Source organism: Penicillium canescens (assembly GCF_028828765.1).
Source record: "Penicillium canescens strain IBT 15451 chromosome Unknown utg000003l_segment0_segment0, whole genome shotgun sequence".
NCBI classification, from domain to species: Eukaryota; Fungi; Ascomycota; class Eurotiomycetes; order Eurotiales; family Aspergillaceae; genus Penicillium; species Penicillium canescens.
Genome location: NW_026703965.1, coordinates 1134264 through 1160610, shown reverse-complemented (window position 1 = coordinate 1160610; position 26347 = coordinate 1134264). Strand labels below are relative to the sequence as shown.

Sequence of the window (26347 nt, the reverse complement as noted above, 5' to 3'; positions counted from 1 at the left end):
TCCTAAATATTATCGCTAGCTGCAGTAAGTTCTTTTAGACAGTAAAATCTGAAAAGTCCGTGGAGTGGCGCTGCGTCCTGCATGTCGCGATCCTCATGATACCCGTATGGGTAGTATTATACGCTAAAAGTGGCGATTCTATCTCCTTGCTTTCCTCTTGTGAAGCGTGTAAAAGCAGGTTAACTGGGTTGGAGTATCATGCAAAAACGGTGTCCAATCGCCGTCGATCAACACGTCTTCGCATTACAGGAAGATACCGTTATACGTTTACCGATGATGATACTGACAAGTGACTGGTATCATGTAGAAGAGCGCTTCCCGCATATTTGTCATTGTAAAACCAAACCTTGCATTGCTACAGTGATTCGCTCCAATTGGTTGCTTGAATCAGACGTACATGGCATGGTACGATATGGGGTTAGCTCCTTTCGTCCAACAAAAAAATCGATTTGTATGTTTTCGTTCTCAGCTGCGATTTTCACTCGCTACATTACAAAGGTTGATGCATGCTCCGGCAATCGGCTGGGGCGAAGCCTCCGCCCTGGACTGCAACAGGGGATCTAAAGTTGGCCCACAATTAGGTAAAGTTAGCTGGGAAAGTTGATTTTGTGCTTTCGCTATATTTCACTTGTTGCATCAACGGGCCGGACAAGAAAAAGCAAAAAAAGGAATGGCGATAATAATGGCCTTTAGCCATACAACATCCGAGGGCCAAAGGGCTTTCGCGGGGTATGTAAGCGCCGATAAGCATCAACGCACATCGCAAGTTAGTGACTTGGCCATCACTTACAGTGATCTGAATTGGCAAAGACCGTTCTGCGAAGTACCATCACGAACCTCCGGTATATTGTCTCAGGTCGTAAAAGTCGCGATCTCCATGGTACCCCTGTTGGTGGTGCTGCACGCTAAATGTCGCGATCTCCATGGTACCCCTGTCGGTAGTGCTGTACACTAAAAGTCGCGATCTCCATGGTACCCCTGTCGGTAGTGCTGTACACTAAAAGTCGCGATCTCCATGGTACCCCTGTCGGTAGTGCTGTACGCTAAATGTCGCGATCTCCATGGTACCCCTGTCGGTAGTGCTGTACACTAAATGTCGCGATCTCCATAGTACCCTTGTCGGTAGTGCTGCACGCTAAATGTGTGTGACGTTGGAGGGTTCGACAAGGATGCAAGGATACAAGGATCCGAGGCAACTCGCGATTTTGAGCTCCCGAAGATGACAGATATAAGAATGAACTGTCCCATCCGAAAGTAATGGGTTTTAATCGGTGTGTAATCTAGACATCATCTTCTTACTGTGGTCTGATTTATCGAAAGGTTCCTGCAACAAACTCAAAATTCCCTATCTCACAAGACGCAACGATGACGGCTACACTTTACAACAACCTGCCGACTCTCGATGACGCGGAAAAACGCTTCATTGACCGTGAACCAGTCTTCACTGCCGTTGGAAGCCTCCTTGCTCAATACGGCAACCTTTACGGCCTCTGTCTCGTCCACGCACACTGCACCTTAACTGACAAGGAGACAATGCTCAGCAGAGGAAACATATCCCAGCCGGAAATTCTCACTCTGCTCGACAATTACTATCCTGAGCGCTGGCTGGCTTCGGGAGTGCCTTACGAGTTTACTACTCGGCCCACCGTGCCACCGCCGGCTGCTCTTGTTGACGAGTTCAACCGGCTTACTGCTGATATTGGGGTTCTGGGCCTCTACCACATTGGTGACGAAATCAACGGCAAGAAGATTGAATATACCGAGGGACGCAAAAATATCCTGTTGCCCTTTTCTGATACAGACGTGTCACAAGCAGCAAATTACACGGAGACAGCGTGGAATTTGGGTAAGGGAGATCCTGTCACCATGGCTTGCATGATTGTGTGCGACTCACGAAACACCAGAGATGGATCAGTACACAAAGGTATGTATCAATGTATCAATAGTTTTCTTTGCTTTAGTCCCGTAAGCTGACTGAGATATAAACTAAGGAACGAAGTCCCATGTCAAATAGTGAACTGTACACATTGGGACCGTCTTGTCGGGCAAAGTAGCATCGATCTAGGGAATAGGCCTTGACTGATCATTCGGATCTTCTGAACTTTTGTACAAGGCATCATTTGTGATAGTCATTAGTTAAATGTTCGCTGGCTTTTCACGGACTGCGCACGTAGCTCTCTTATTTCTTTTTCGGTTCGTTGAATTACTTTTAGGGCAAGCCAAAACTTGTAGACCTAGAAGTCGGAGCTCTCTTTGGTACCAAAGCAAGTATTACCATATTCAAACAATTTAAATTGCCCACTAACTGTTCCGCACTACATGAGCATGATTCATATATTGTTAAGTAGCAACCTTGATATTATCAACCATAGCGTAAACATCATCCAAACTGGGGCGTTCTTCGGGTTTATTGCAAGTACAAGCTTCCACAACAGCAGTTAAAGGAGGGGGAACAAGCCATTCCACCGCCATCGTTATCGGGACATTTCCATATATCATGCCTTTTATAAGATAGCCGAGATCATAGATGTCCGATTTCTCAGTCCAGCCAGCGTCCAACACCGGCTCGCGAGAAATCTCCGGAGCCAGTCGATTTCCCCAACGGCTCTCCAGATCGCAGATAAGCACGCGAGATGTATCAGAGGAGAAGACAATGTTGTCTATGCGGAGATCACGATGAACAATCCCAAGGGAATGAAGCCACTTCATCCCGGAAACTATCTGCAAAATCCAGTTTTTGTAGACAGAAAGCGGATAAATGTACCCTAAGACGTATCGGGGCTTGTATTTGTCAAAAACCAACCACCCCTCTGGTGACTTTCCCAGTAGTTGAATGATGTGAGAAGATTTTGGCACTCCCGGGCAGGATCCACCCTGGCATTTGAGCAAATTGTCAATCTCGCTTTTATATTTGCCTTTCTTGACAAAATGTCTGCTGGAATCGACTTCGACTACTGGCAGCGAGGCAAGGGTTGTATCAAGATCCTCAGAATCATCGTCTAGCTCTGGAAGTGGTGGCACATCCTCGAGGAGGCGTATTTCGTCACCGATGATCTCGTAATTACCGTCGTTGACTGAGTCGGGGAGATTTTGGTGTAGGCGGAGGATATTCCCAGAAAAGGTGCCAGGAATATCAGCCAGCCGGATGCACTGGCGCTCATACCAATAAGTGTAGCAGAACACACCGTCAACCAAGTCCAAACTGAGATCGATTATCCGTCGGCCACCCGCAGGACCCAAGCTAGACCGCGCTTTTTTCCCCTCGTAATCAGCTCTCAGCCGCTCAATTTCCTGTGTAAATGGGTCGCCAGGTAATTGATTCATCGCTTTTGATTCAGGGGTCTGATGGTGTAATTTTGAGGTACTCTTTGCACGATAAACCCTTTTGCGGCAGCGACAGAAACAGAACAGAAATCAAAGGTTAGCATCCAGCTCCAAGTTTATATACAAAGGAAGTCCACCAAAGGCAAATTGCAGGGTGGGGTTTTGACGCTTGCACCTGTACCGCTACCTAATACATGCACCTACTAGGATAGGTACATACAGTATCTTGTATCATTTGATACGGGAAAACTCAATTTCATGTAGCAGGGCTGCATTGATTGGTAAGGCCTTTTAGCGTGCTGCGCTATCGACAGGGATATGTCGAAAAGTGCGACTTTTAGCGTCGGCCATCCACATGTATTCTTTCGAAGGAATGCCACTTGACAAATGCCAGACTTGTCAGTCAAGTTTTCCCTCTGTTCCTTTTGAGCTGGTAATAATATCTTAGCGGTGAGTTGAGAAATAATGAGTACGTGCAAAGAAGTATTGTGGAGGGTCTCGTTTTGTAGGATCGAAGAATGTTTAGGTGACTTGGGGCCGGATGAGGGGCGGGAGCTCGTGACTCGAGCGGAGAAGAGGGGTACGAGTGGGGTCAGTCTCTCACAATATAAGTAGCCATTCCTGAACGTTCGAGAAAAGCAAGCTCATAAGAAGTTTTTGTTTCTAACCATGGAAGCCACACTACTGCCTTTCCTGCATGCAATAGAGCCGCTCAAGCATATGCCACGAACAGGATGGCTGAGAACGATTCAGAACCCTGAGAGTGTCGCGGCGCATAGCTTTCGAGTAGCAATCTTGGCCATGCTCGCTCCGGTATTTGTATTCCGCCGTCTCGCTGTCAGCAGCTGACCCTTTCAGGAACATTTGGACTTGGATAGGGCGAAATGCATACAAATGGCTTTGATCCATGATTTGGCAGAGTCGGTCATAGGGGATATTCCGACATTTGCAAAGGTTCCAAAACGTGAGTCTTCTCATATCGGTATGTCTTAACGGAGCTCACAATTACAAGAACGGAAATACGAAATGGAACGCAATGGGTTCCAATATTTAGAAAACTTGCTCCGAACCTACAATTCAAAAAAAGCCGAAGAAATCAGTGAGCTGTGGCTGGAATATGAAAAAGGCGATACACCCGAAGCACAATGGGTCCGGGAGATGGACAAGTTTGAGTGTCTAGTCCAGGCACACGAATACGAGCAGAGGACATTCGGGGAAAAAGACCTCAACGAGTTTCAAGGGCTTTCAGCGAAGATTCATTCTGACGAAGCACGCGAGTGGGCGAAATTCTTATCCCGGGAAAGGGAAGATCACCTTGCCAAGCGAGAAAAGCCACTGCCCATTATTTTCATCACTGGTATGTGATATCTGTGATATGTTGAACATTTGTTTTTTTCTCGCTAAAGACTACTAGGTGACCCAATGGCTTGCGAAATGGTCGCTAGCTACGTTTCAGAAAAGCTTTCTCTTTCCCATATCTCCGTGAACAAGATGCTTACGGAAAAGGCGCAAGATCCCGAATATCGCCATCACGGAATCCTTGAGAGATGTCTGGAAAGGAGATTTGAAGTGCCGGCCAGTCTGATTGTCGAACTACTCGAGAATGAGATCAAAGCCGTAGGCGGACGGTCATGGGCAATCATCTCCGGCTTTCCGAATGGCACAGAACAGCTAGCAGAATTCCAAAAAAAGGTGTCTATATCCGCAAGGCTTCACAACATAAAGGATGACACTGATCTCATTTGACAGGTTCAAAGTTCTAATTATGCCTTTTACTTGGAATGTCCTCCCCACGCTGATGTTCAAAGGCGAACGGCTTCAGTTTTGGAGGGCGCTGAGCATACGTGGAGGCCCTCAGTTGTTCAATTCAAGGATGCTCTAAAGAGTTCAGCCGCGCATTTTGAAGTGCTTGGTTCTGTCACCGACCAGCCGACGATCTCCGAAACAGAGCTCTGTGGGTTGGCTGTAAATTCGATCAAGGCTTTCATCACAGTTGGAGTGCAAAGGAACATGAAGTCTACGCATTTTAACTAGCCAAAGCCCTATTTACCTACACCGAATAGAGGTCGTTTCAAAATTCACAATTTTCATCGTCAGCTTGGCCGTGCTGTGGTAATTAGAAGAAGTCTCTCACTTCACATCCTTTTTCACCATTTGCAAACATCAGAGAGCTTATTGTAAACTGTACACTCCGTGGTTCTCCATCCTCATATACATGAGAAGCTTTGCGGCCAATAAGCTGATTGTCCCCTGTGCGCTTGTGAGATATTTGGCATCGAGCAAGTTTTGAGAGAACTTACTCAATGCTAATACGTAGGACTGCAGTACTTTCATAGACGTTATAGCTATTTCATCGTTGTTGAGGAGGTCTTTTGACTTTTGACTTTCCCAGTTCATGGTCAATGGAGTTGATCCAATGACAGAATGATAAGAAGCCAACAAGGAATTGCAAGAAGCAACCTGTTCCTCGATTAGGCTACTTGGCTTGGATGGATGGATCCAGAAGCCACCCTAACCTTTGTTAGCGTACAATTGGATCGCAAAGTGAGTATGCAATCATACAGAGTCCTTATAGCGCCCCCAAAATATATTTCTCGCAGCGTCAAGCTCACGCACATGCAGTAATATAAAGAAAGCCAGACTTGTTGAGATCCACGAGGATCGGTTCCTTGTCTGAAGAGCTTCACGAAGTGCCAAGAGGATTTTCTTGTCAAGTTCAATCATTTTCAACTCAAGCAAATGTCCCAGTTGATTTTGTATCATTCGAGGCACCGGTGTGATTCCATTCCATGGCGATTGGCTATCGTGGACAGTGGCCATACCAAGAGTTTCAAACCCATGTATTTGCCAACCTATAAAAAGCAGTCGTAGACAAGTATAGAGTCTAAGGCAATTCCGTATGAGAGGGTTCTAAAGAAATCAGTAAAAGATCAAGCCTGGCAAATGCAATTCTTACATCTGCGTGGACCTGAGCAATGCGAAAAAAATTGACACTGCACTTGTGCTCTCACAAATTTCATTCAATGCATGTGGAATGCATCCATCGATGTATGAGCCAATATCAACTTTGCTGTCTTTCAAGCAATATGCGGTTGTAGCCACCGGATGCCAGCCCGACGAATCCTTTTTCAATGCACGAACCTGATGTTTCCATGTCGGTTTGAATTGAGAGCAGACGACTCGCAGACTTGGTCCTCGGGCGTAGTGTCGAAATTCTGCAGTTGATTGAGAAATTTCCATTCTCTGAACTGCAGTAAAGAGGCGTTCATAGATTTCGTCTTTCCCTAATTTTGAGTGAGCAACCGTAATCAATATTATGTCAAACAGAGCATTCAGTACATTTTTCGAATGGCTGGTATTGTGTTATACTCTGCCGAATGCATAAGGTAATTGGAAGTTTCAGCTGGGAACACCGGAGGCAACGCGGATCATCGGGATTAGCCAAGTCTTCGCACTATATCAAGATCTGAGATTAACACGTGGGCCAAGCAATTCTGAGGTGCTATTAGTTACCTTCTTCCTTCGGATCTGACATTGTGTACATCGGCGGGGCTTTTTGTCATTGCTTGAATTAGTTTGTTCTGAACGACTCGTTTCAGTGGAAATGAGACTCTTCATCTTCATTAGACTGAGGGCATTGACTTGGGGTGCTTTGGGATCCTGGCACTCAATAGGTAGTATTTCGCTGGTTTGACATGACTCGCTGGTTTCCAGATAAGTTAAGTGCCTATTCACATTGTAGTCAAAATCAAGGCAGGGAAACATGTTTCGTGGACAGTCGGGTGGAGTTATTCGACTGGGACCCAGACTCGACGGGTCCAAGGGACTTGAAGTACTTGAAGTCCCATCGGAAACCTGGATAATTGTGAGAACCCTGGGATTCAGATACAAGCCGTAGCTGTTTAGTCCTACCTCGCTGGGATAGCTCGGAGTCTGGCTGTGGGATAAGGAGACATAATGACAAGCACCGCCGACATCGTGATATTCTTGATAATCATGCCGATCTGGGTCATAGCCCAGGGGAAGAGAGGCCGATGTCTGCCACTCCATGGTACAGGAACTTGGTTCCATGAAAAGGGGGAAGCGAACATTTAAAGGTCAGCTAAGGAAAGGCTATTTGCGTACTTTTGGCCTGCCTTTGCGCATATGATCCCAATAATCATCACATATTAGCGCCCGTGCCCAATGATTACACGGCGCGTAATGCGCTGCCTGAAAATGAGGTAGTCAAGAAAGTTTCACTCTAAGGACTCTGCAAAATCCCGCAGATCAAAGCCCACAGTTTCGCCAGATCTGCTCTCATCCGAAGATGTGCTCGGATTCATTTTAGATATCGAAATGGGCAGACCGGGTATGAAAGCGCTTTGGCCTCCTCCAGGGCCACCGCATGGGCACTAAAAGTCGCGATAATTGACGAATCCCTGTAAATTCCGTGCCCTATAATTGGCTCAAACTCTCAAGGATCAACAACTGCGGATATTTGCTGCACGCCTCCCTCAAGTTTTTGGCGGTTGGCGGGCGCGTCACTTACGAGCTGGCTCTGGGCAGTCTCTCACCTGAAGCCGCCATCATGAGGGCATGGTTCACAAATAATGGGATTTAATTGTCGCCTGAACTCAGAAAATGCCATCGCTTCGGCATTTTCTGGGTGCGTGCAGAAATTTGCCTGATCAGAACAACAATCTACGTTCTGCTGAAGAGCTTATGTATCTATCATTTGTCGGAGAATCTTGGTCAGGGCTGCTCTATCGAGAGATAATCAGTCCTATCGTTGAGAGGCAGTGGTCGTCCCATGCATGAATGGCTTCACCAGAAAAAAACTTTTTCTTCGTGAGGTAACCTGTCTCACGACAGTCTAAACCCAGTACGAAATGCTCAATACAGAGTCTATTTCCGTGGTGGCCATGAAATCAATGTGCTAGTGAATAAATGACTATTAAATGCGACAGAGTGCAAGCCAGCATCAACCCATTCGGATATCCGCAAGCAGATCAGGTAGTAGGGCGGGAAACGGATGGCATGGCCCTGGGCTCATTATGAGCTTGCATTGGCCGAGCAACAAGAAGAAATATAATATAAAAATTTAAAAAAAGAAGACAAGGAATAAAAACCAATTGATGCAACATACTAAATAGATGAACAGCCAACAAAAACAAAGATGCCAAACAAATAGCCGCTCCACCACTGTGCATATTTGCTCCGACTGGTAATTATCGAATGGCCACTACATCGAGTTGTATATTTCTTTGAGGTCTGGGCAGAGCGCGCCTGGATGGTCTAGCGAACGGCACTAGTGAATCAGTCGATGGTTAGTCGGGAAAAACTCCAGCCTGCGAGATTTTGGCCCATGATAAAATGGTCAACACCTTGCATGACCACTTCCGATTCGTGTGGAGCTAACGTATCGTTGATTTGTTCATGGTCAATATTTCCCAGAGGCTAGTTCCTGAGGGGTGTTTAAAATAATATCTAATCGGCGGATGACGAGTGGGGATCTCAAGTGGATCGATCCATTCTAGAACTCACCTCCGCGCTATCTTTTACACTGACTGGCTAGGGTAGCAATTGACCGTCAGGTAGGATGAGATCAAGAGAAAAAGCCTCCGGTTAGGCATTGCTGGGTCAGTCAAAATTGTTTTTGTCCGACGACACCAACAGGAACTGAATATCTCTTGTCCTGTGATAGCCCTCGCAATTGCACAGATATCATGGCCATGAAGTCGTTGTTATGATTACAAATTCAGTTTTTCAATTTTACACGTGGGAATGATAGCTGTTCAGGGAATCTTGCTATTCATAAACAGACCATGCGAGTTGTTCAACACCCGTGGTCAAATGTTCAAATTAAGCAATCCAATGACCTAAGTTGTTGGTAGAAAAAGCACGGCCTGTTTGACTGCCTACTGACTGGTTCCTGGGAGGGCATTTGCCCTTCCCATTGGTAGAACATGTTCCCACCCCTCAAGTAGAAATCCAAAGCTCCTGGGAGACTGTCTGTTGCTACAAAAATCTTTGCTACAAAATTCTTGCATAATTCAACAGACCCAATTCTCTAGCACTATTTCTCATCACTTCAGATTAACCATAGTAGGTATTTATATAGGCTAATTCATCAGATTCGGGCTTATTTACGCCCAGTATCTCTCCCACCCAACTGTAGCAGGAATTATTGTGCTGTTTCAAAGGTAAGTATCGGACTAAGTACATGGAGGCTTAACGCGTTCCCAAGAGCAAGAAGAGCCAGCGCTCTTGTTGCCCTCAGGAAGCAAGGCTCAATCTAAGAGAGTTCCATGAGTCGATATTAGCCACCGATATCATGCAAAGGTTTACGACTAGTACAATGTACAATCTTCCTTCCGCCCGAATTCCTCGCAAGTCCCCTGCCGATCCTGGGAGTATCTTATCGGCCTAGCCACTAATTCCACTTTGGGATGTAAGGACTAATTAGATTTGATGTTTGGCTACGCAAAACATTATCAATCCTCAATCGAATTGGGCGTTTGCTACGAGCTTGAATACAGGCTCGCGTTCAGATGTTGATTCCTGGGGCATAGACCGGTCATAGAACTTGGACCTCGTTATGCCACTTGTGACGCAAAAGACTAGGGTGCACAAGCATGCCTCGCGTGGCGGACTTGATTCGCTGCCTAGACGCAGTGAAGCGGTGATGTACCTGCGAACCGTATTACGCAGTTTGTCGGTGCCGGCGTGGTCAGTTGGATGCACTGGTCGAGATATCGAACCCCATACAGCCAGGCTTTCAGCGATTTGATTGCCCTGGCGCGCCATTTTCCTCGCACTGATCTGGAATTCTGGTCACATGCGCTGCAACAAAGTTGACTGGTCTGCCCGTGGGCCACAGAGGCTCTCAGTGGTGAGTTGTCCCGCTCAATTTCCGCGCGTACCTCAACTCTAGTGCAGCCACCATGCGGTGAGAGTAGCTCGTTTTGACCAGGAAACAAATAGATCTACAGTGACTGAGAATCGAGTTCCTACTGATTGGGAAGCTAGTGCCTTCAGTTCACCAAATTTGGCTAGGTCCTCACGGACGAAATCTCAACAGCCCCATTTGCTGTTTCTTACAGTCCGGGATTAAGGACGCTCGTTCCTCTCTTGTGGAACCATAACCGCCCTAAGGTGGATGGTCAGATGCCCAATAAAGGTGCTAATATTATCTTTAACCCGTAATGTGACATATAAGCCCCTAAATGCCTAGCGGTCATCCATAGTGGCGCCCAATGTCCGAGGATCAGAATCTTAGCTGTGCTGTATACCAACTCGAAGGATGCGAACGGATCCACATTGAGCCGGATCTCTCTGTTTGTCCCCAAGCCTTGGATGTGATCCAACCCGCAGTAGCAGTGATAACAACGCCGATAGCTAGAGCTACTAGTCACTAATATGCCGCTGCCTATTCAATCACCAAGCCAAATTAAAGTGAACCGCGCACTCATCACTGCAGTCACGATGTCCGAAGTAAGCAGGAGACTCGAGTCGCTCCGGATAACCTCCGCTGCGCGTAGAAACGAAGCAATCACATTAGTAGTCTGGCAACTGTGGCTTTTGATACAGTGAGATCCAATCAGCTCACCCTTGGCGTGTATACAGGGGGTAGGCGTCATATCAGACGGTGTGCTAGTGTCTATTTCAGACCGTGAGTCATATCATCTGCTTATGTGATTTCTCTGGCCCACACTACGGTGTTCTTGAACCAAAGGCTTAAATTGACAGGAACGTAACACTTCGTGTCAGTTTCATTTCTGGGTCTATTGCACTGATTACTTTGGCATCTGCCATTTTCTCAAGGTTCGATATCTTGTCTTACCATGAGTTTGATCCGCAGGAACTTCTAACTCTTATTATTTAGTGACCCACTTCATTACCATTGTGATCAAGAAAGATGAACAACGGGCTATTTCTCATAAAAACCAAATTCGGCATCTGCCATGTTGCAGAGAGCCTCCGACAATTCAACGTCCCATGGGAAGAATACCTAGAGAAGCGGAAAGAGGAGTGTGACCCCCTGGAAAATATTTGCAAAGTATCTGGAATCAGCGTGAGGGGTTGGCTCTGCAGATGGCAGAGGGGCGAAATACGGGCATCCCTGGGACAGCGTGCTAAGCATGACTCTTCGCCAAATATGTACGAGGCATGGGGGGGGAAAGTTGATCCCGGAGAAAAGATATTAGAAGCTTTGATTCGGGAATTCTTCGAGGAGACCGGCCTGATACTTACTTGCATATATGATCAAGTGGGCATGAACGACGTGTTTGAAACACCAAAAAGCAAGATATGGATTGAACAAATTCATTTCCTGGTTGAGGTCAAGGAGTCTTCTCGCGGTGGATCCTACCCCATCGTCTTGCATCAGGATGAGCATCAAAACTTTATGTGGGCTCGTGGCAGACTTAACGCATTGCGAGATCTTTCAATGACGCAAGCTACCAGAAACCACTTTGAACCAGCATTTGCAAAGTTCAGGGAGAACTTTCCTTGTCCCAAATGGCAGAAACCTTTGGCCTTTTTTAGGGACGCATTTGAATAGCTAGATATTCGAATCCCAAGGAATGGAGTGACCCCGGGCCGTGGATGTGGACTTGATTCTTTGTATCTAGTGAGCCTTAAGGTGCTACAAAGGTTGCTAGCTTTTATTTCTCACCCATCACTACTTTATTCCGTACTTCATTTCTCGGAACGAAAATTTCCGTCCCTAGTGATTTTGAGCATTCATGAAGAGGTTTGCCAGCTCTGGAAAAAGCTTACCTGAGGTACACTGCGAACAAACGCACTCTGGATTCCAGAGGCCGATAACCGAAAAGCACCCCGTTTGCGAATCAGTAGGAGGTCGGTCGTGCAAACCCCCAGCCCCCGAAATTTTGGCCTATAATAATTTGGTCAAAATGTGCCGGCACCATCGCATGCTTTGCCATTTCAAATTTGTGCGAAGCTAACGTATCGTTGATTTGTCCATGATTAGTATTCCCCAAAGGCCAATTCATGAGAGGTGTTTAAAACGATATCTAATCGGAGGATGACAGGGTGGGGAGGGATGTTAAGTGGATCCATTCCTGAACTCAATTCCACGCATCTTTTACACCTAAAGAATCTTACTGTCCATGCTGTAGACCAACCATGCGAGTTTTTTCAATTGCCTTGGCCATGTATCTGAATTGGAATACCAATGACGTAAAGTGTTGACGGAAAAGCGCCGCCCTTTTCTGCACTGCTTACTGACCTCCGAGGACTTTTACCTTCCCATAGTGGGAATCCCTCAAATAAAAATTGAAAGTCCCAGGGGAAGCGACTTTTATACCCAACAACGTGCATAAACCTCAACAGACCCGATCTGTCCAAGTTATTTCTCATCACTTCAGCTAGCCTAGTGGTAACTTAAACAACCGTGATCCCTAACGATACTTACGTAATACTGATTTGAAGAGTTTTATTCTCAAATGCAACTGTAGTGGCTCCTAGGGATTGATGTGTAGGGGCAGTTAAGGAAGCTCCTAGGAGTACTTGTGAAGTTTTACAGTTCCCAGGAGCAAGAAGAACAAACTCGATTGTTCCTAGGATACTCCGATGGGCAGCCGGATAAGTGATATCGACCTCTGAAAAGCCATAGCCCTCAGAAGCAAGGTTTAGTCCAAGACAATTTCATTATTCGGTATTCCTTTACGGAGCACTTAAACGAAATCCCATGATTCATAGGCCAAAGGGACTAAAAGCCGCAATGGTACTATACGATAATAGTATCATACAGGACCATACCTGTTTCATGTAACTCTCAGATTACAGATGTTCCAAGTATTGTGGCTTATCTGTATTATAGTGGTGGCTGTGCAGACTGGACGAAGCCACTGTAATTACCTTACATTTGTAAATAACAAGAAGTTGTATCGAATACGGGCCCGGAACATGACCTACTAACCGAATCGGCCCGGATATTTATCAATCGAGTCTTAAGGCGTAATTGCATTTCCTGCGAATTTTGATTTTCTAAGATTCAATGAGTTTCAGGGACAATCCAAGTATATGCGGCTAGGTTATCGGGCCTTGTCCATATATCCACCGTAAGGGGATACAAGATGAAGTCCAAGTGGTTTTCAATGAGCTCGTTCATTCCTATTGATAGTGCAATTCGATGATGCGGCTTGGTTCATACTCTGCAAGAGCCCCAAATCACGACATTTTAAACTGTCATATGTAATCCAACAGCATCGACCTGGCAAACATAGACAATATAATAAGATAAATAAAAACTGTAATCCAGATCTGCAACATGAAGCTGGAACGCCGAGGGCATAAGGTAGAATACGGCCATTTGGGTGTTAAGTCCGAACAGGTTAAAATTGCCACAGAGTTTCGGTGTCAATTTTGTTGGTCATTATCAGGTGCGCTTCATGGCAGCGAAAGCGGAGACCCAATGGAGCGGATCGTTGTGAAGAGATTGAGGATCACTTTGTACGCATAGGAATTGAGTGTAGAAGCTATTCAGTTGATGTTGGCTTTCCAGGATGCCGCATCTTGGCTCCAATAGATGAGCTCTTCCTGTTCTCTCGGATATCATGCTCGACTGAAAGCTTTCAAGTCCTACTGCCGGAATAAGCAGTCGAACAAGTAAGGTCCAGAGGCAAAAGGATGCCTTAAGTCAGAGTAGAATGCTACAGACTGAAGGCTGGCAAGCGAGGCTGATTATCGTAGCATGGCCAATAGTCAGATTAGACACGTGCTCATTAGTAATGGAAGGGGCGAGGGCTCATTTTCATGCGTATTCGTGGCATCTTCAAACTTTCTCTTTCGCGTGTAATACTCCACCTGGGGCCTTCTGAGTTTCCGAAGTAGTACTATTGTGCCGTATGAATCTCATCTAAACAAGTATCAGTTTAGGCCAATTTAGTGAAAGATTCAGACGTCTCACAGCCATTGGTCTATGTCCTGCCTGGCAATATCGAGAAGAATGGGCATCACGGATCAGGCTTACTTGCTATCGTTGGTCCAGCTCAACCGGGGGAAGCACGCCATACCCGATTTACTATTTGCGTCGGGGTAACTGACAAAATGAGCATGCGCAAATAAAATGGGTTTTAGTACGTGTAGTGAGAGCATGGAATCAAGCCAAGATCTGTTCCCTCTCAGATCTCGGTGGATTCCATGCTCCTAAAATAAGTTAGCCACAGGCGCCCTGCAAATCCACACCCTCCCCCGGGTACAAGAATGAAAGTCACGTACATCTTCCCATTTGGCTATTGACCATATATAACGAACTCGGAGCTCGGGCATATGCAGGAAACGGCATTGCAACTCGCATCGGATGTAAATATTGGATTCGATCAGGTTGTCGGCTTTCTTTGCGGCATCAGACAATCTGCATAATAATTAGACTTTTACTCTGGCTGAGGGGTTGGAAAAGAGACAGACCTGGATTACTGAAGTTGCTAAAGTTATGAACAGATTTCATGACGCCTTGAGGAGGGATCGGTGTTTCTTTATATACTTTGACTCTCAGCGTTAGCGGTACCAGTTCTTGCGAATGGGTACCAGCACTTGAGCTCCTAGGATCTATCCTGTCTCACCAATCACATTGTGGCGGCGCGAAAGGTCTGGAAGCTCCTAGGAATACCTACCAGGCTTCATTTGCTTAGTATGAGGTTTTTTTTTGTTGCTAGTTAGAATATCTCGGGCAAATGAGGGGTCGCGAATGCCATTATGGTAGGCTAGATCATCCAGTAGACATGGCCGATACGTCTGGAATGGTTTTGTAGATGTTCAGGTCGCTAGAGTTGAAGTCGTATTCCTAGGAGCAAGCGGCAAACAGCAACAGTGACAATCCGTCGAAGATCAAGCGGAAAAAAAGAACCAGAATAAATCACCAGATTGGATTACAAACCACCTAATTGGGAGTTTCTGTGATATTCCTAGATTTTGTAAAACCAAAAATTGAGGGTGGGATATTTTACGCAACCAAGGAGAGACGGTATCGGGGATGGGAAACTCGACGAGTTGAATAGTGGCATAGCCGCAAGATAGTAATGCCAATGAATGTGGCCCCACTATGCTGTTGGAGACGAAACGACCAGGATCAACGGCCATGCCATCCTTTCGTTGTGGGGACAACGGTCAAGTGTGTTTTGGTCAAAAACTGCATTGGATGAGGCTAGCGTGGTGCATTTTATTGAGGCGAGCTGCTGACTTAGCTGCTGACTAAGCTCTTCCGCTTCGCTCAGGTCTCGCTCAGTGAGCAAGTCAGAGCGGTCAGGTCACGCTCAGTGAGTGGGATCGGGATGCTCAGTGAGCAAATCAGAGCGCTCAGGTCACGCTCAGTGAGTGGGATCGGATTGCTCAGTGAGGGGTCATCTGGCTTACATAATGGTCAGGTGATGCTCAGTGAGCGAAAACAATGCTTATATAATACTCAGGGGTGTGCTCAGTTTTACTCAGTGAGCAAAAAGCGGCAAGAGGTGAGCACTTAAACGGAAAGGGAAAGCCAAGACTTGTCAGACATTATCCTGTCTATATGCAGATATGCCCAAGATCAACATATCAACATGCATCAATCGCGGGGTTCAGCCAATCCCATAGATCAGACACCCATGGATGATGACTTTCGGTTAGACCTCGGGTAGGCTTACGTCACCATTAGCTATTCCCGCCTGGTCATAGGCCAATCCCTATGTACACGTGACATTCATGTGATCTGGAGCATCTGATTCCCGGATCAATAATCACCCGTCCCCACTTTTACCTCCGCCTTCCAGAGCAAAAAGTGCTGGATCAGACGACACCCTGCCTTTCTTGTTTCCTCATGAACCCATGAATCGAATGCCATCATGAAGTTCTTCGAAAACAGATTCACCTACGACTACTCCTTCCCCGCCGTCTCTCTCGCCTACTTCCTCCGCTACCCTAACCCCTACTCTCGCCATGTCCTCACAACCGATGTCATCGACCGATACGTCGATCCAAACACCCAGCGTCTTCACACTATCCGGATCCACTTGAAGAAATCAAAGATCCCCTCTGGAATCCTCAAGCTACTACCAAAGGGCATGGGAGGCTCCGACAATTCCGGCCAGAGCTACATCCTTGAAAAGACCATCGTAGACCCCAAAGAGGGCTGGATGGAGACTGAGTCGCGCAATATGGAGTGGACTGGTATTCTCAGCGTAGTTGAAAAGCAACACTACCAGCGATTGCCATCTGGGGAGGACCGTCTCGCTCTGGATGGCCTGGCTGTTGACAAGGTCTCTGAGCAGACCACTGTCAAGACTACTGTCACTTTCCGCTCCAGGCTCGGCCAGGGCAAGCTCCTCGGACGCAAGAAGCAAGACACAGCTGGTGACCATGCCGATGCCGAAGAAGAGGCCACTCGCAAGGGATTCTTCTCTTCCCTGTCCACTGCTGGTATCCAGCGTACCATTGAACTCATCGGTGTCAGCCGCACCCGCGAGGCCGTGCTGAAAAGCAAAGAGGGCATGAACATCGTCCTCGAGCGTCTGCGCAGTGGTGGTGTTGTTGGTGTTCTGGAGGGCATGCGCCAGGATCGAGAGGCCGCATTTGGACCCGATGGTCCATGGAAGCGTGTCTGGCTCCAGGGCAACAGCAAGGATCGTTCTATCGAAAATGACGGCAGATAGGTATTGATTTTCCGTCCTGTTCTTTTATCTATGGACTGTTGCAATTGCCCATCTCATTGCATTTTGCTTTCAAGCGTGGAGTTTGGTTTGGCGCTGGGATATTGACACTCTCCCTCCCTCTTTTCTGATTGTTGATATTTAAAGTTAGTGTATATCTTCTATTTTTGCATGGGGCTTTGCCTCTGGGATGTGTGCATGTATGCTTGGGCATATGCGGAGGATGACATTCATTGTACTATATGCATCATTCTTGCTATTTTTTTATCTCTTGTCATGGAGCTCTATCACCTTTGTCCTTCCTCTTTATATCTGATTTTTATTGTTTGATGAATGAGCTTCTAAATTGCCTGTTCATATTGTCACTCTAGGCTACGTGGGTCTTGTATCTTAAATTGGCAGTCAACAATATGCCTCGATATCGACACAGTCAAGCTGCGTCTTTCACTGGAACAGAGACTAGGTGCCGTGATATAGGAATCGGAGAAAAGATGCTACTGGTCATGCTGATCATTCCTAGATGAAGCCTTTCTCGCCTCGAACAATAGGAGCCTGACAATGTGAAATGTTCGAAATGCGATTGACTCCTGACACCTAAGCGGTGCCTTCCATATTAGATACACAGGCCACTGTCGTTTTCCTATTCTTACAAAAAAAGAACCGCCGCCCCTCGCTGTCGAATGCTCGTCGTCGTCTCTCCATCCACTCAACATGAACTACATCACCCCAGCCTTTCATTTCGAAGCCCCGGACTTCACCGTGGCAACCCGCCATGGCCCAGTCATAATAACCGTCCCCGTTCCCGGCGACAGCCTCAAAACAATCGAATCCAAAATGGAACATGTCAGCAACGTCATTCTACGGCACGGCCGTCTCCAGAGCTACCGCAGCCCCTCCACCGAAGCCCTAAACCGCTGCAACAGATCCCAAGACGCCGCAACCACCGCCAGGGTCGAAATGACCGAGCTCGGAAAGATCAGCTTCGACGCCGACTGGCTGAATCCAGCTTCTCCATTCCCACCAAGCCAAATCCAAACCCTCCCAGGCCCTTTCGAGCCTGATACCGCACATTGGTACGGTACACTCCTCCCAACCATCCGTTCTATCTGGGATTCCCCTACGACCACTATCTACAATGCGGCGTGGATCCTTGAGGAGAGCTCGGCACGTTTCTTCGTTACGGCCATGGCGAAGTACTTCGCGGTTCACGGGCCTATGGAGGCTGAGAAATATGGTATGAGGCGAATGAGGCGAGGGGTGATGAGATTTGGCTCTTGATGAATGTTCGGGAGTGTCTGCGCGTTAGTCTGGCACATGAGAGGGCCAGGGCTGCTGAGTTGACTCAGAATATTGAGTTGTTTCGGGATGTGGTTGCTACTCGTGTCGGGACTTTCGAGCCCTAGTGGGGGGTTTACTTGCTTTGTGATACCTGAGAGTGAGAACTTGTTTTGTAGTTAGGGATAGGATGTCGAATATTGAAGTTGAGCATAATGGCTCGATTTCGCTCTATAACCACGTACTAGGCTTATATTGCTTTTAGTTCTCTTTTAGAAGCTGAACTTCTACATATATGTAGGGACAAGTTGACGATGATGGAAATTATGGCTTCACGAATGTAAATGATAGAATTCTCATGCGATATTTACTATTAGATATAGCTGTGTGTAGAAGGCTAGAGTGAAATTAGAGCGAGACGGAAGTAAGGCTTAGACCTAAGCGTACTTAAGAATGAACTCCTTTACCTAGCACGTCACTTCGGCCTACACCTAAAAGAGGAATTAAGGGCTAGATGCTATCAAAGATTTAAGCCCTCTTGCTCCAATATCCATCCCCTTTGGTATAAATACCCCTAGTGATCATCCTGATAGTCTTCCTACCCTTTCTTCACCATGTCGTACCCTTCATGTCCAACTTCATCGCCTCAACAACCTGGATCCCCATGTCCCATCTCACTGAAGCTGACCACCCAGGAGTCTAGTCCTTCAGTGCCAAAGAAGGGTTCGGCTGGCTTTGGCCGGGACGGTGCTACATAAGAACAATCCTTACTTTCGAGATTCGAAAGCGTTCTTAATCTGACGACCTGGGACTCTGTCTCTGGGAATTCTCGACCCAGATATTCTCCACACCCATATCCTCCACGCACCCCCACCTCCTCTTCGCCAACACCCCAATCCAAAAGAAGCAGTCACGTCAAATCTGTGGCTGCTCCATCCTCAACAATATATCAGCGAGATTAAGTCGCAAATCCTGCTCGTCACTTGGGAAGGACAACAAATACCATCGATGTCCTCTCGACTTCGACTGGAATACGACGTCGATCCGGCTGACCTCTTGAATTCAACGCTGCAGAGCTTGAATGATTAGTGGCCCCTTTTCAAAGCCCAAGTCGTTCGCCGTGAGCCAGAGATCCCGACCATCCATACAGTGGTCTTCACGCCTCGCACATTTTCCTTACAAGTCAGATTTCACAATGGTAACGCGAAAGCTACCGACGGTATATCACCGACCCCAGTCCTGCTTCCAAGATTGGAAGCAGCAAGCTCTACTCTCCCCAAAACGGCCTACTTCTTCTATCCCACATCCATGAAGCGTTTGATAGGTCTAGAATTGGTGTCGATCCAGATGTAAGACTTCTTATATTTCTATCTATGACAGAGACTAATAACACAAAATCTAGGCCGGCTACAGATCATCGTTTTCGCGGAAGACGCGAACAGCCTAGGAGGCACACGTCTCAGAGGCTCTGCTAGAGATGGCACACACCAAAACAACCGCGTCAGTGCGAATCTACTACGCTGGCATCTAAGGATATGCATCTACCACAACATCAAAGCGAATGCTGAGCCTGAGCCCCGTTGGAAGAAGATTTAGGCGAGGATAATGAATTCGCTCTTCCACTAGACGACCCGATCGCAAAAACCGCTAGGATGGAATATCTCTACGAAGCCACAAAGCAAGGGCGAGAAGAGAACTTCACGAGCTACCTAGCGCGAGCTGACGATTTCCACGCACAATACGGACTCGAGAAGCCATACTTCGGGTGGAAAGTGGTCTCAGGTCTGAAAGATCAGCACAAAAGCCAGATCATTTCCTTCCATATGCGACAGGGCATGAAGGCCGACTATCTAACAGCACGGAAAATTAAGCCGTATCTACGCTAGCTACGGAGTATCAGATCGAAGTATGTGGTACATTTGGGTCCTCACGCTCATCATCAAACGACTTCAGGCGGCCTTTCTTCGCAGATCTCCAGAGATACGACTGGTTGACAAATATCTACAATGGAAATTAAACAAATGTTTGTTCATTGAATGCAAGCGCCCTGGCACCTGGAACCAGTCAGAAGATGCTAACAGGTGGAATTGCCTCTGTCGTGAAGGAGGGAAAATGTGTTATCACCCAGGTCTACGTAGGTACGATAGACTGTGGGACCATTTTTTCGAAGAGAGCCAGGTCGATACGAATGAGAGCTTTATCTTACCGTTCGCTCTTTGATGTTTTCAGAGCGAAGAGCAGCTATAAATAAGGCCTTGTGTATAGGTTAATATCTTTCGCTATCTCCGGGTAGATTAGAATGAAGATAATCTCATTATCTGTCCTGGTCGTGGGCCTAGTTCATATCGGTTATATACGTCTAGTGGTTCATCTCTAGAATCGTCCTACAAGGGAAAGAATCGAACCGAGCAAATAAAGCTAAATGTAGAAGACAAAAGTTCCAGGAATGTAGGTCACGAAAATCAATTTACAGCTGTGAGGTCGGGAACTCTGCCCCGGTAATCTAGCATAACACAGCTTTCAGCACCTATGAAAAAGGAGTGGAGGTCCGGAAGATGGTTGTACAGACAATTCGGCCATACATACCTCTGCCTCTGCAAAACAGTCAAGATGTAGGCAAGCTGTGTCACAACACAGAATAGGATAGGTCCAACAAGCATTGTATAGCGGTGACAACGTTAACATGTTAACTTGCTACTATCGTTTTCTTTGTCTCCTAGAGGGCTTACAAGGGAGGGGCGCTTAACCAACGGTTCAATGGCGCATTAAGTCCAGCGCCTCAAATATGCAAGTATACGGCGGCAAGACAAATGATTGGATATTATTTGACGACTACCTACTCTTCATTTAAGGCTTTGTTAGAACTGCGAGCGAGGTTAATAAATGATATATTTGCTTTGGAATCTGTATAGTCGTTATCATCGTTCTGCTGCTATCAAGACCTACCTGCCAACCTGCTCAATTCGAACAAAATGGCCCCCGCACCCCCTCACTCCACGATATCCTAGGCTTTCTTTCCTCGCTACGGGAAGCAAGACAATCAACGACCTACCAGGCACAGTCCACTGCATGTACACAATAGTGCAGCATATTTCCACAGCCAGGGGGCTATATATTGCAAGTCACCGGCAATACACCAGATACCATTTACATCGAACTGAAGCAGATAATCCCAGGCCACAACTTCCCACCAGAGTGGACCAAGCGTCAAATCTTTTTAGTCGAATGCAAGCCTCCAACCAGCGATTTTCCCAGTGGAATTAGACGATAACACTTTTTCACACCAGTTTTGGAATTGCCCTTTTACAAGGATGTACGGCGCTATTGCTATCGGCAGGAAAGTGAAATTCTACACATTCAATGGAAGAGCAGTACCGGGCCAGAGAGTGTCGTGGTACTGGTGTCTTCGACGTGGAGACTGAGCATAGTCTCTTCTAGGTTGAGGGTTTGATGGAGGGTATCAGAGCACATGGGTGGGGGTGAGCTAGTCCTGAGAGGATGCATCCATGATACATCTACGCCATTGTTTGGGAGATTGCGTTTGGCTAGTGGCTGGGTTTGGGTGGGCGACGAGCATGGGTAATGACAATTTGCTGATAGGGCGATTTTAGCGTCTTCATATAACTCTATAGTGTGCGGAGTACACACCGAAATACGGAGAACATGTAGTGTTACAGTTCTCATTATTGTGAAGTTCTAGTGCACGTCCCAGCTAAACTCAGCTTGTCTCTTATCATCGGCTACCGTTAGAGAGAACACGACATTATCTCCAGCATTCCGGTTAAACGGAATCAGGAAATAACGGTTCGAGCACAGACAACCCGTGCAACCAGTTCCATGTAACCCTCTGCTCATAAAGGATTAGTGTACGGTAACAGGAAGGTGTATAATATATGGACAACGCTAGTCAGGCTAGCGACCGACTAGCGGGTAACCGGCTAGTCGAAGAGAGTACTCCGTAGATGGATACAGTACACCGAGCACTAGTCTCAGAGAACAAGGAAAGTAGCATGCCCCATTTTCGTGTCTCGGGGTCGCATTCCACAGAAGTTGGGTCGGTCCTGTCAAAAGCCCGAGAGGCATGTCCCAAATTATCAAATTGCCAACTTGCCAAGACTGGTAGGGTCATGGTTCAGGGTTGAGTGGATTGATGAGGCGCCGCGATACACATATTGGCACGCTAGAGACATAGCCGAATCAGCCAAGGACCCTTGGCCCACTGTTGAAACAGGCCAATTGGGGGTGTCTTAGACCCTGTGACGCAGCGAAGAGTCTGCGAAAAATGTCGACTTACGTCAGTTGGGAGAGGGACTCCATTTGTTAACTTAGTGTACTGATGTAGTGTGTCTAGGTAAAGTTAGTGTACTTAGCACCTTGGTAAGGTATTTTGGTGGAAGTGCAAATATTGATGTGTGACTGTATTGGTACTGTATGGGGTACCCTGAAAATTAGTCTGTAATTTATTATTCTATTTACATGTTAGCATACCACAAAGATGTTCTAACATTACTCCGTATACGTTAGATGTTTATGAAGAATGATCATGAGGTCATGCAAATTATGGATTCATGGGAGATCAACCTGTCCTTAACAAAAAGAGCAAAGATCTGAACACTTTATACACAGGGGAAGAGTGCTGGACCCTGTTTGGCGCAAACCTGCGATCTCCGTCAATTCTTTCCCCTTTGGGTGCTATGCGGGGGCCTCTAGGGGGAATTCCCAGGTACTTCCGGGAAACATGTCCCCTGCTGGGCCCCATTACCCTGCATCAGGTACCCAGCAGGTACCAGCCAGGTTTCAAAAGGAATGCTCGGAGAAACAACTTCGGAAGTGTCTTCCCTTTTCTCTCTGGCTGAACACTGTACTTCTCTTTCTTTACTCTTTTCCATTGGTGCTGGCAACCAAATTACGGAGCCTTGTCATTTCACTCCTCTTATTTTCAGATGATGAGCTTGCAACCAACTGGTTCTCGTTCATCCCTACCTTGAGGGCCTCCCACGGTCGCTCTCTTTGGAGTTCACTTATCTCGGGAATCTCCGATCGTCATATAACATGTCTTCACACAGACTCAGGGCAATATCGCCCCTCCTGGTGATCATAGTGCTACTCCAAACCGTTTCGGCTCAGTTCTGCTCATTCTGGAATAATGGCTGCATCGACTCTCTCGCTCAGACGGCTATCCGCTTCGATCTCCAACCACTCTTCCCGGATCCCGTCACGCTGTATTATGGTTTCGACGCGAGTGCATCAGGCAAGGGCGAAGGCCCAATGACCAAGACGGCGTTTTGGCTGGGGTATCAGAACAACGTCAACAGGGACGCTGTTGATTCGAATCGGACGTCCGAGATTGGGATGCGCGTGGGGAATCTGACCGGCACACCGTCCGGGACGAATAATGGCTGTGATGGGATCTGGGGGCCTGATTGCTCCTCTGAGTTGAAGGGTGTTTTGCAGCGGAGTATGTATCACCTCGCTGTGTCGGGTGATTACTATTCGAAGCCGCTGGAGGTTGCTCTCAATCAGATGTTGATGAGGCCACCGCCGCTTCCTTCTTGTCCCCCGCCTGTTCTTGATGTCGCGTCTATTCCCGTGCAGGGTATGTCCGATCCTTGACTCTCCCGCCTGTATGTGTTACTGACCCCCACGCTAGATTTCGCGAAAGAGCGCGTCCCCGATCAGAATGTTACCTTGATGCCACCTGGCTCTGGTGCCTTTCCGTGGCAGGTGTGGTATATCGATGGTATGAACGCCCGCCAGCAGGCCAATCAGGTCGCTGTTGGAATCATTAGTCGGGGTCCTTCGTATAACAGTGCACCGCCCGATAGCCCAGACGATATTATGGTCGAGCTTGTTTGTCTTCAGGCTCCTTCGAGTGGATCATCCAAGAGCGGCCATGATTAATTGGCCCCGGGAGGGATGGTCTTTGATCATCCTCGGTATTTTTTCCTTTATCCTCTCCAGTGCTCGTTCGGCATAGGCCGGCGCGCACCGCCGGCGCCAGGTACTCCAGGCACTCATTCGGTTTCTTCCATTGGCCTTCGGCTCCGCTTACCTCATGCTATACGCGTGATGAGGGCTTCGCCATTTCTCCCCAATGCTGTCTACGTCTCGATCTCAGTTCCTACGGGACAGGTATGCGACCGGCAATCACTACTTGATTGAGATGGATCATCTGGCCAGATTGCCTATTTGATTCAATGCATGGGGAAACTAAGGGACGTGATGTTCTGTATACTCTTCAGTACGAAAACGTATCCATGGCATTCCCTCCTTGAGAAGGCCTCTGAACTATCGTCGCCAAGAAGCCCACGATAGTCCAACCTGCGCCCACCTTAAAATGTCAGCAAAGCCATATCAACAGGCTTCAAATCCCCAGGCCCCCGAAAGTCCTCAAGGATATCCGCCTGCTCATTCAAAAGATGCCGCTCCGTCTGAATCCCCAACCTCGTCAGGTCGAATGCATTGGTACTCGGCTGTTTGGAAGTTTATTCGTCCGGCCATTGGCCCGCCGTAAATTGCATAGTTGATCCTCTCGGCGTTCTCGAACCACATCTCGTACCGCCATTTCTCTGGATTGCCATCCTTGTCTGCTGCGGCGTACTCGTAGATCAAACGGCGATCGCGCATGTCGGCGTTGAAGGTTGAGCCTTCGAGGGATGGGTGGACGGGCATGTTGATGCGTGGTTGTTGCAGTTGGAATGAAACCCAGATATTTTCTGGAATTCCGACGAGAAGCGTCTTGTCTTGTCTTGTGTTGTTTTATTCATATATTCAAATGCTATATAGCGCTCCATCGACCTCTTATATCTACATCCAATCCAAATCCTCACCGTTAATCGTCATAAAACCTGCTCTAACACCCTTCATACAAACTTGGCAGAGGGGTGGATTACCCCCCCCAACTCAGTATTCCTAATTCGTCCAAGTTAAACACAAAGTAAACATCTTGTGTAACCTTCCCCTTATAGAGCTCCAACCCGGAGATTTATATGCCAATCACTTATCAATGTTACTATAACATACCTATTCACCCCTTACTCCGACACTAAACGCATCAAAAACCTGTCTTGGAGTGTTGATCGCTTAAATAGAATTATAGATTCGATCATACTACGTCGATGTATTCTGTCTTCTTCCTGCTACAGAAATGACATTATGACCCATGCTCCGGGTTTGATCTGCAGTATTTGCATGGAGATATTAGCCGAGTTCAGGAGGCGGGGTTTGGTGGGTTTAATTTGGGTTTTACGGGGATTTTATTTGACTTTGTGTTGTTGATACCGCTTTAAAGGTTATTTCTATGTGTTTTACGGAATGTCGTTGGATGTACATGTATAGATCTATATCTGTTTCCCGGCGCTTGCAAATATTCTCGGGTACCAAGTCCGGGTTGTTATTAGGGATAGGACCTTCATGATTATTATAAATCTTAAATCTGTGGTTGATAAACTTATCATGCACGTATCCGGATTGTGAATGAGGGTTGACTGATCTCAAGACCATATCATTGATGAAATCCTCCTTGGTCAGGTCTGAGTCGGATTTTGCTGCAGGTTCCATGATGAGTCAAGACGAAGTATCTGTCAAAGGATCAAGAATGGCACTTATCGAAGGGAAAGAGAGGTGAGTAGTTGGTGTAAGATTTTTTTTGAAGGTTGATGGAACGGGTTCCTTGTGATTGTTGGCCTATTTATGTGGCGACGAGAGGTTACCGGAAGTACTTATTGGCCAAAGAGATATTCATAGAGCAAGCTTGTAGAGCTTGATTTAGCTGAGCGGCAAGAGATGCCTAGAAGCCTGAAGGATCTAGGTTTATATCCCTCTAGCGTCTGTAATGAACGGGTTGAAATATAGATGGCAGAGTGCATCCTTTTTAAACAGAGGTAATACAATATGTCACTATTATTACTAGCCTATCCGCTTACTAGGTTAAGAATGACATGTAGTTTGAAAACCAGAACTATTTCTCATGAGTCATGTACATGAATATACATACCCCCTGGAGGTAGCTACCAATCTATAAGCCTTTTGTAAAGTGAGAATGGTTTCGACTCATATGACTCATATAACGTAAGCTTGGTGGGCTATTCATCAAACGGGTTCCATAACTCAGTTGG

At 46.9% G+C, this 26347-nt stretch overlaps 9 protein-coding genes across 9 annotated transcripts; 6 read left to right on the top strand and 3 right to left on the bottom strand.

The window, feature by feature from the left end:
- Positions 1-1365: 1365 nt before the first annotated feature.
- N7446_003923 (uncharacterized protein) lies at positions 1366-1969 on the top strand (the record flags this gene model as incomplete). Its single annotated transcript, XM_058512672.1, has 2 exons — positions 1366-1924; positions 1962-1969. 2 exons carry the CDS (start codon positions 1366-1368, stop codon positions 1967-1969), a joined length of 567 nt encoding a protein of 188 aa, XP_058374001.1.
- A 371-nt stretch (positions 1970-2340) lies between these two features.
- On the bottom strand, positions 2341-3324 carry N7446_003922 (uncharacterized protein; the record flags this gene model as incomplete). The annotated part of the gene is made up of 1 exon (XM_058512671.1): positions 2341-3324. One exon carries the CDS (start codon positions 3322-3324, stop codon positions 2341-2343), a length of 984 nt encoding a protein of 327 aa, XP_058374000.1.
- A 669-nt stretch (positions 3325-3993) lies between these two features.
- Positions 3994-5070, top strand: N7446_003921 (uncharacterized protein; the record flags this gene model as incomplete). The annotated part of the gene is made up of 4 exons (XM_058512670.1): positions 3994-4137; positions 4183-4288; positions 4337-4681; positions 4739-5070. The coding sequence occupies 4 exons, from the start codon at positions 3994-3996 to the stop codon at positions 5068-5070; spliced, it is 927 nt and encodes a 308-aa protein (XP_058373999.1).
- A 4737-nt stretch (positions 5071-9807) lies between these two features.
- N7446_003920 (uncharacterized protein) lies at positions 9808-10113 on the bottom strand (the record flags this gene model as incomplete). The annotated part of the gene is made up of 1 exon (XM_058512669.1): positions 9808-10113. The coding sequence occupies one exon, from the start codon at positions 10111-10113 to the stop codon at positions 9808-9810; it is 306 nt and encodes a 101-aa protein (XP_058373998.1).
- A 6038-nt stretch (positions 10114-16151) lies between these two features.
- N7446_003919 (MSF1 domain protein) lies at positions 16152-16958 on the top strand (the record flags this gene model as incomplete). Its single annotated transcript, XM_058512668.1, has 1 exon — positions 16152-16958. One exon carries the CDS (start codon positions 16152-16154, stop codon positions 16956-16958), a length of 807 nt encoding a protein of 268 aa, XP_058373997.1.
- Positions 16959-17666: 708 nt separating this feature from the next.
- On the top strand, positions 17667-18233 carry N7446_003918 (uncharacterized protein; the record flags this gene model as incomplete). The annotated part of the gene is made up of 1 exon (XM_058512667.1): positions 17667-18233. The coding sequence occupies one exon, from the start codon at positions 17667-17669 to the stop codon at positions 18231-18233; it is 567 nt and encodes a 188-aa protein (XP_058373996.1).
- A 1649-nt stretch (positions 18234-19882) lies between these two features.
- N7446_003917 (uncharacterized protein) lies at positions 19883-20116 on the top strand (the record flags this gene model as incomplete). The annotated part of the gene is made up of 1 exon (XM_058512666.1): positions 19883-20116. The coding sequence occupies one exon, from the start codon at positions 19883-19885 to the stop codon at positions 20114-20116; it is 234 nt and encodes a 77-aa protein (XP_058373995.1).
- A 3166-nt stretch (positions 20117-23282) lies between these two features.
- N7446_003916 (uncharacterized protein) lies at positions 23283-24131 on the top strand (the record flags this gene model as incomplete). Its single annotated transcript, XM_058512665.1, has 2 exons — positions 23283-23826; positions 23881-24131. 2 exons carry the CDS (start codon positions 23283-23285, stop codon positions 24129-24131), a joined length of 795 nt encoding a protein of 264 aa, XP_058373994.1.
- A 507-nt stretch (positions 24132-24638) lies between these two features.
- On the bottom strand, positions 24639-24902 carry N7446_003915 (uncharacterized protein; the record flags this gene model as incomplete). The annotated part of the gene is made up of 1 exon (XM_058512664.1): positions 24639-24902. The coding sequence occupies one exon, from the start codon at positions 24900-24902 to the stop codon at positions 24639-24641; it is 264 nt and encodes an 87-aa protein (XP_058373993.1).
- Between the last annotated feature and the right edge of the window lie 1445 nt (positions 24903-26347).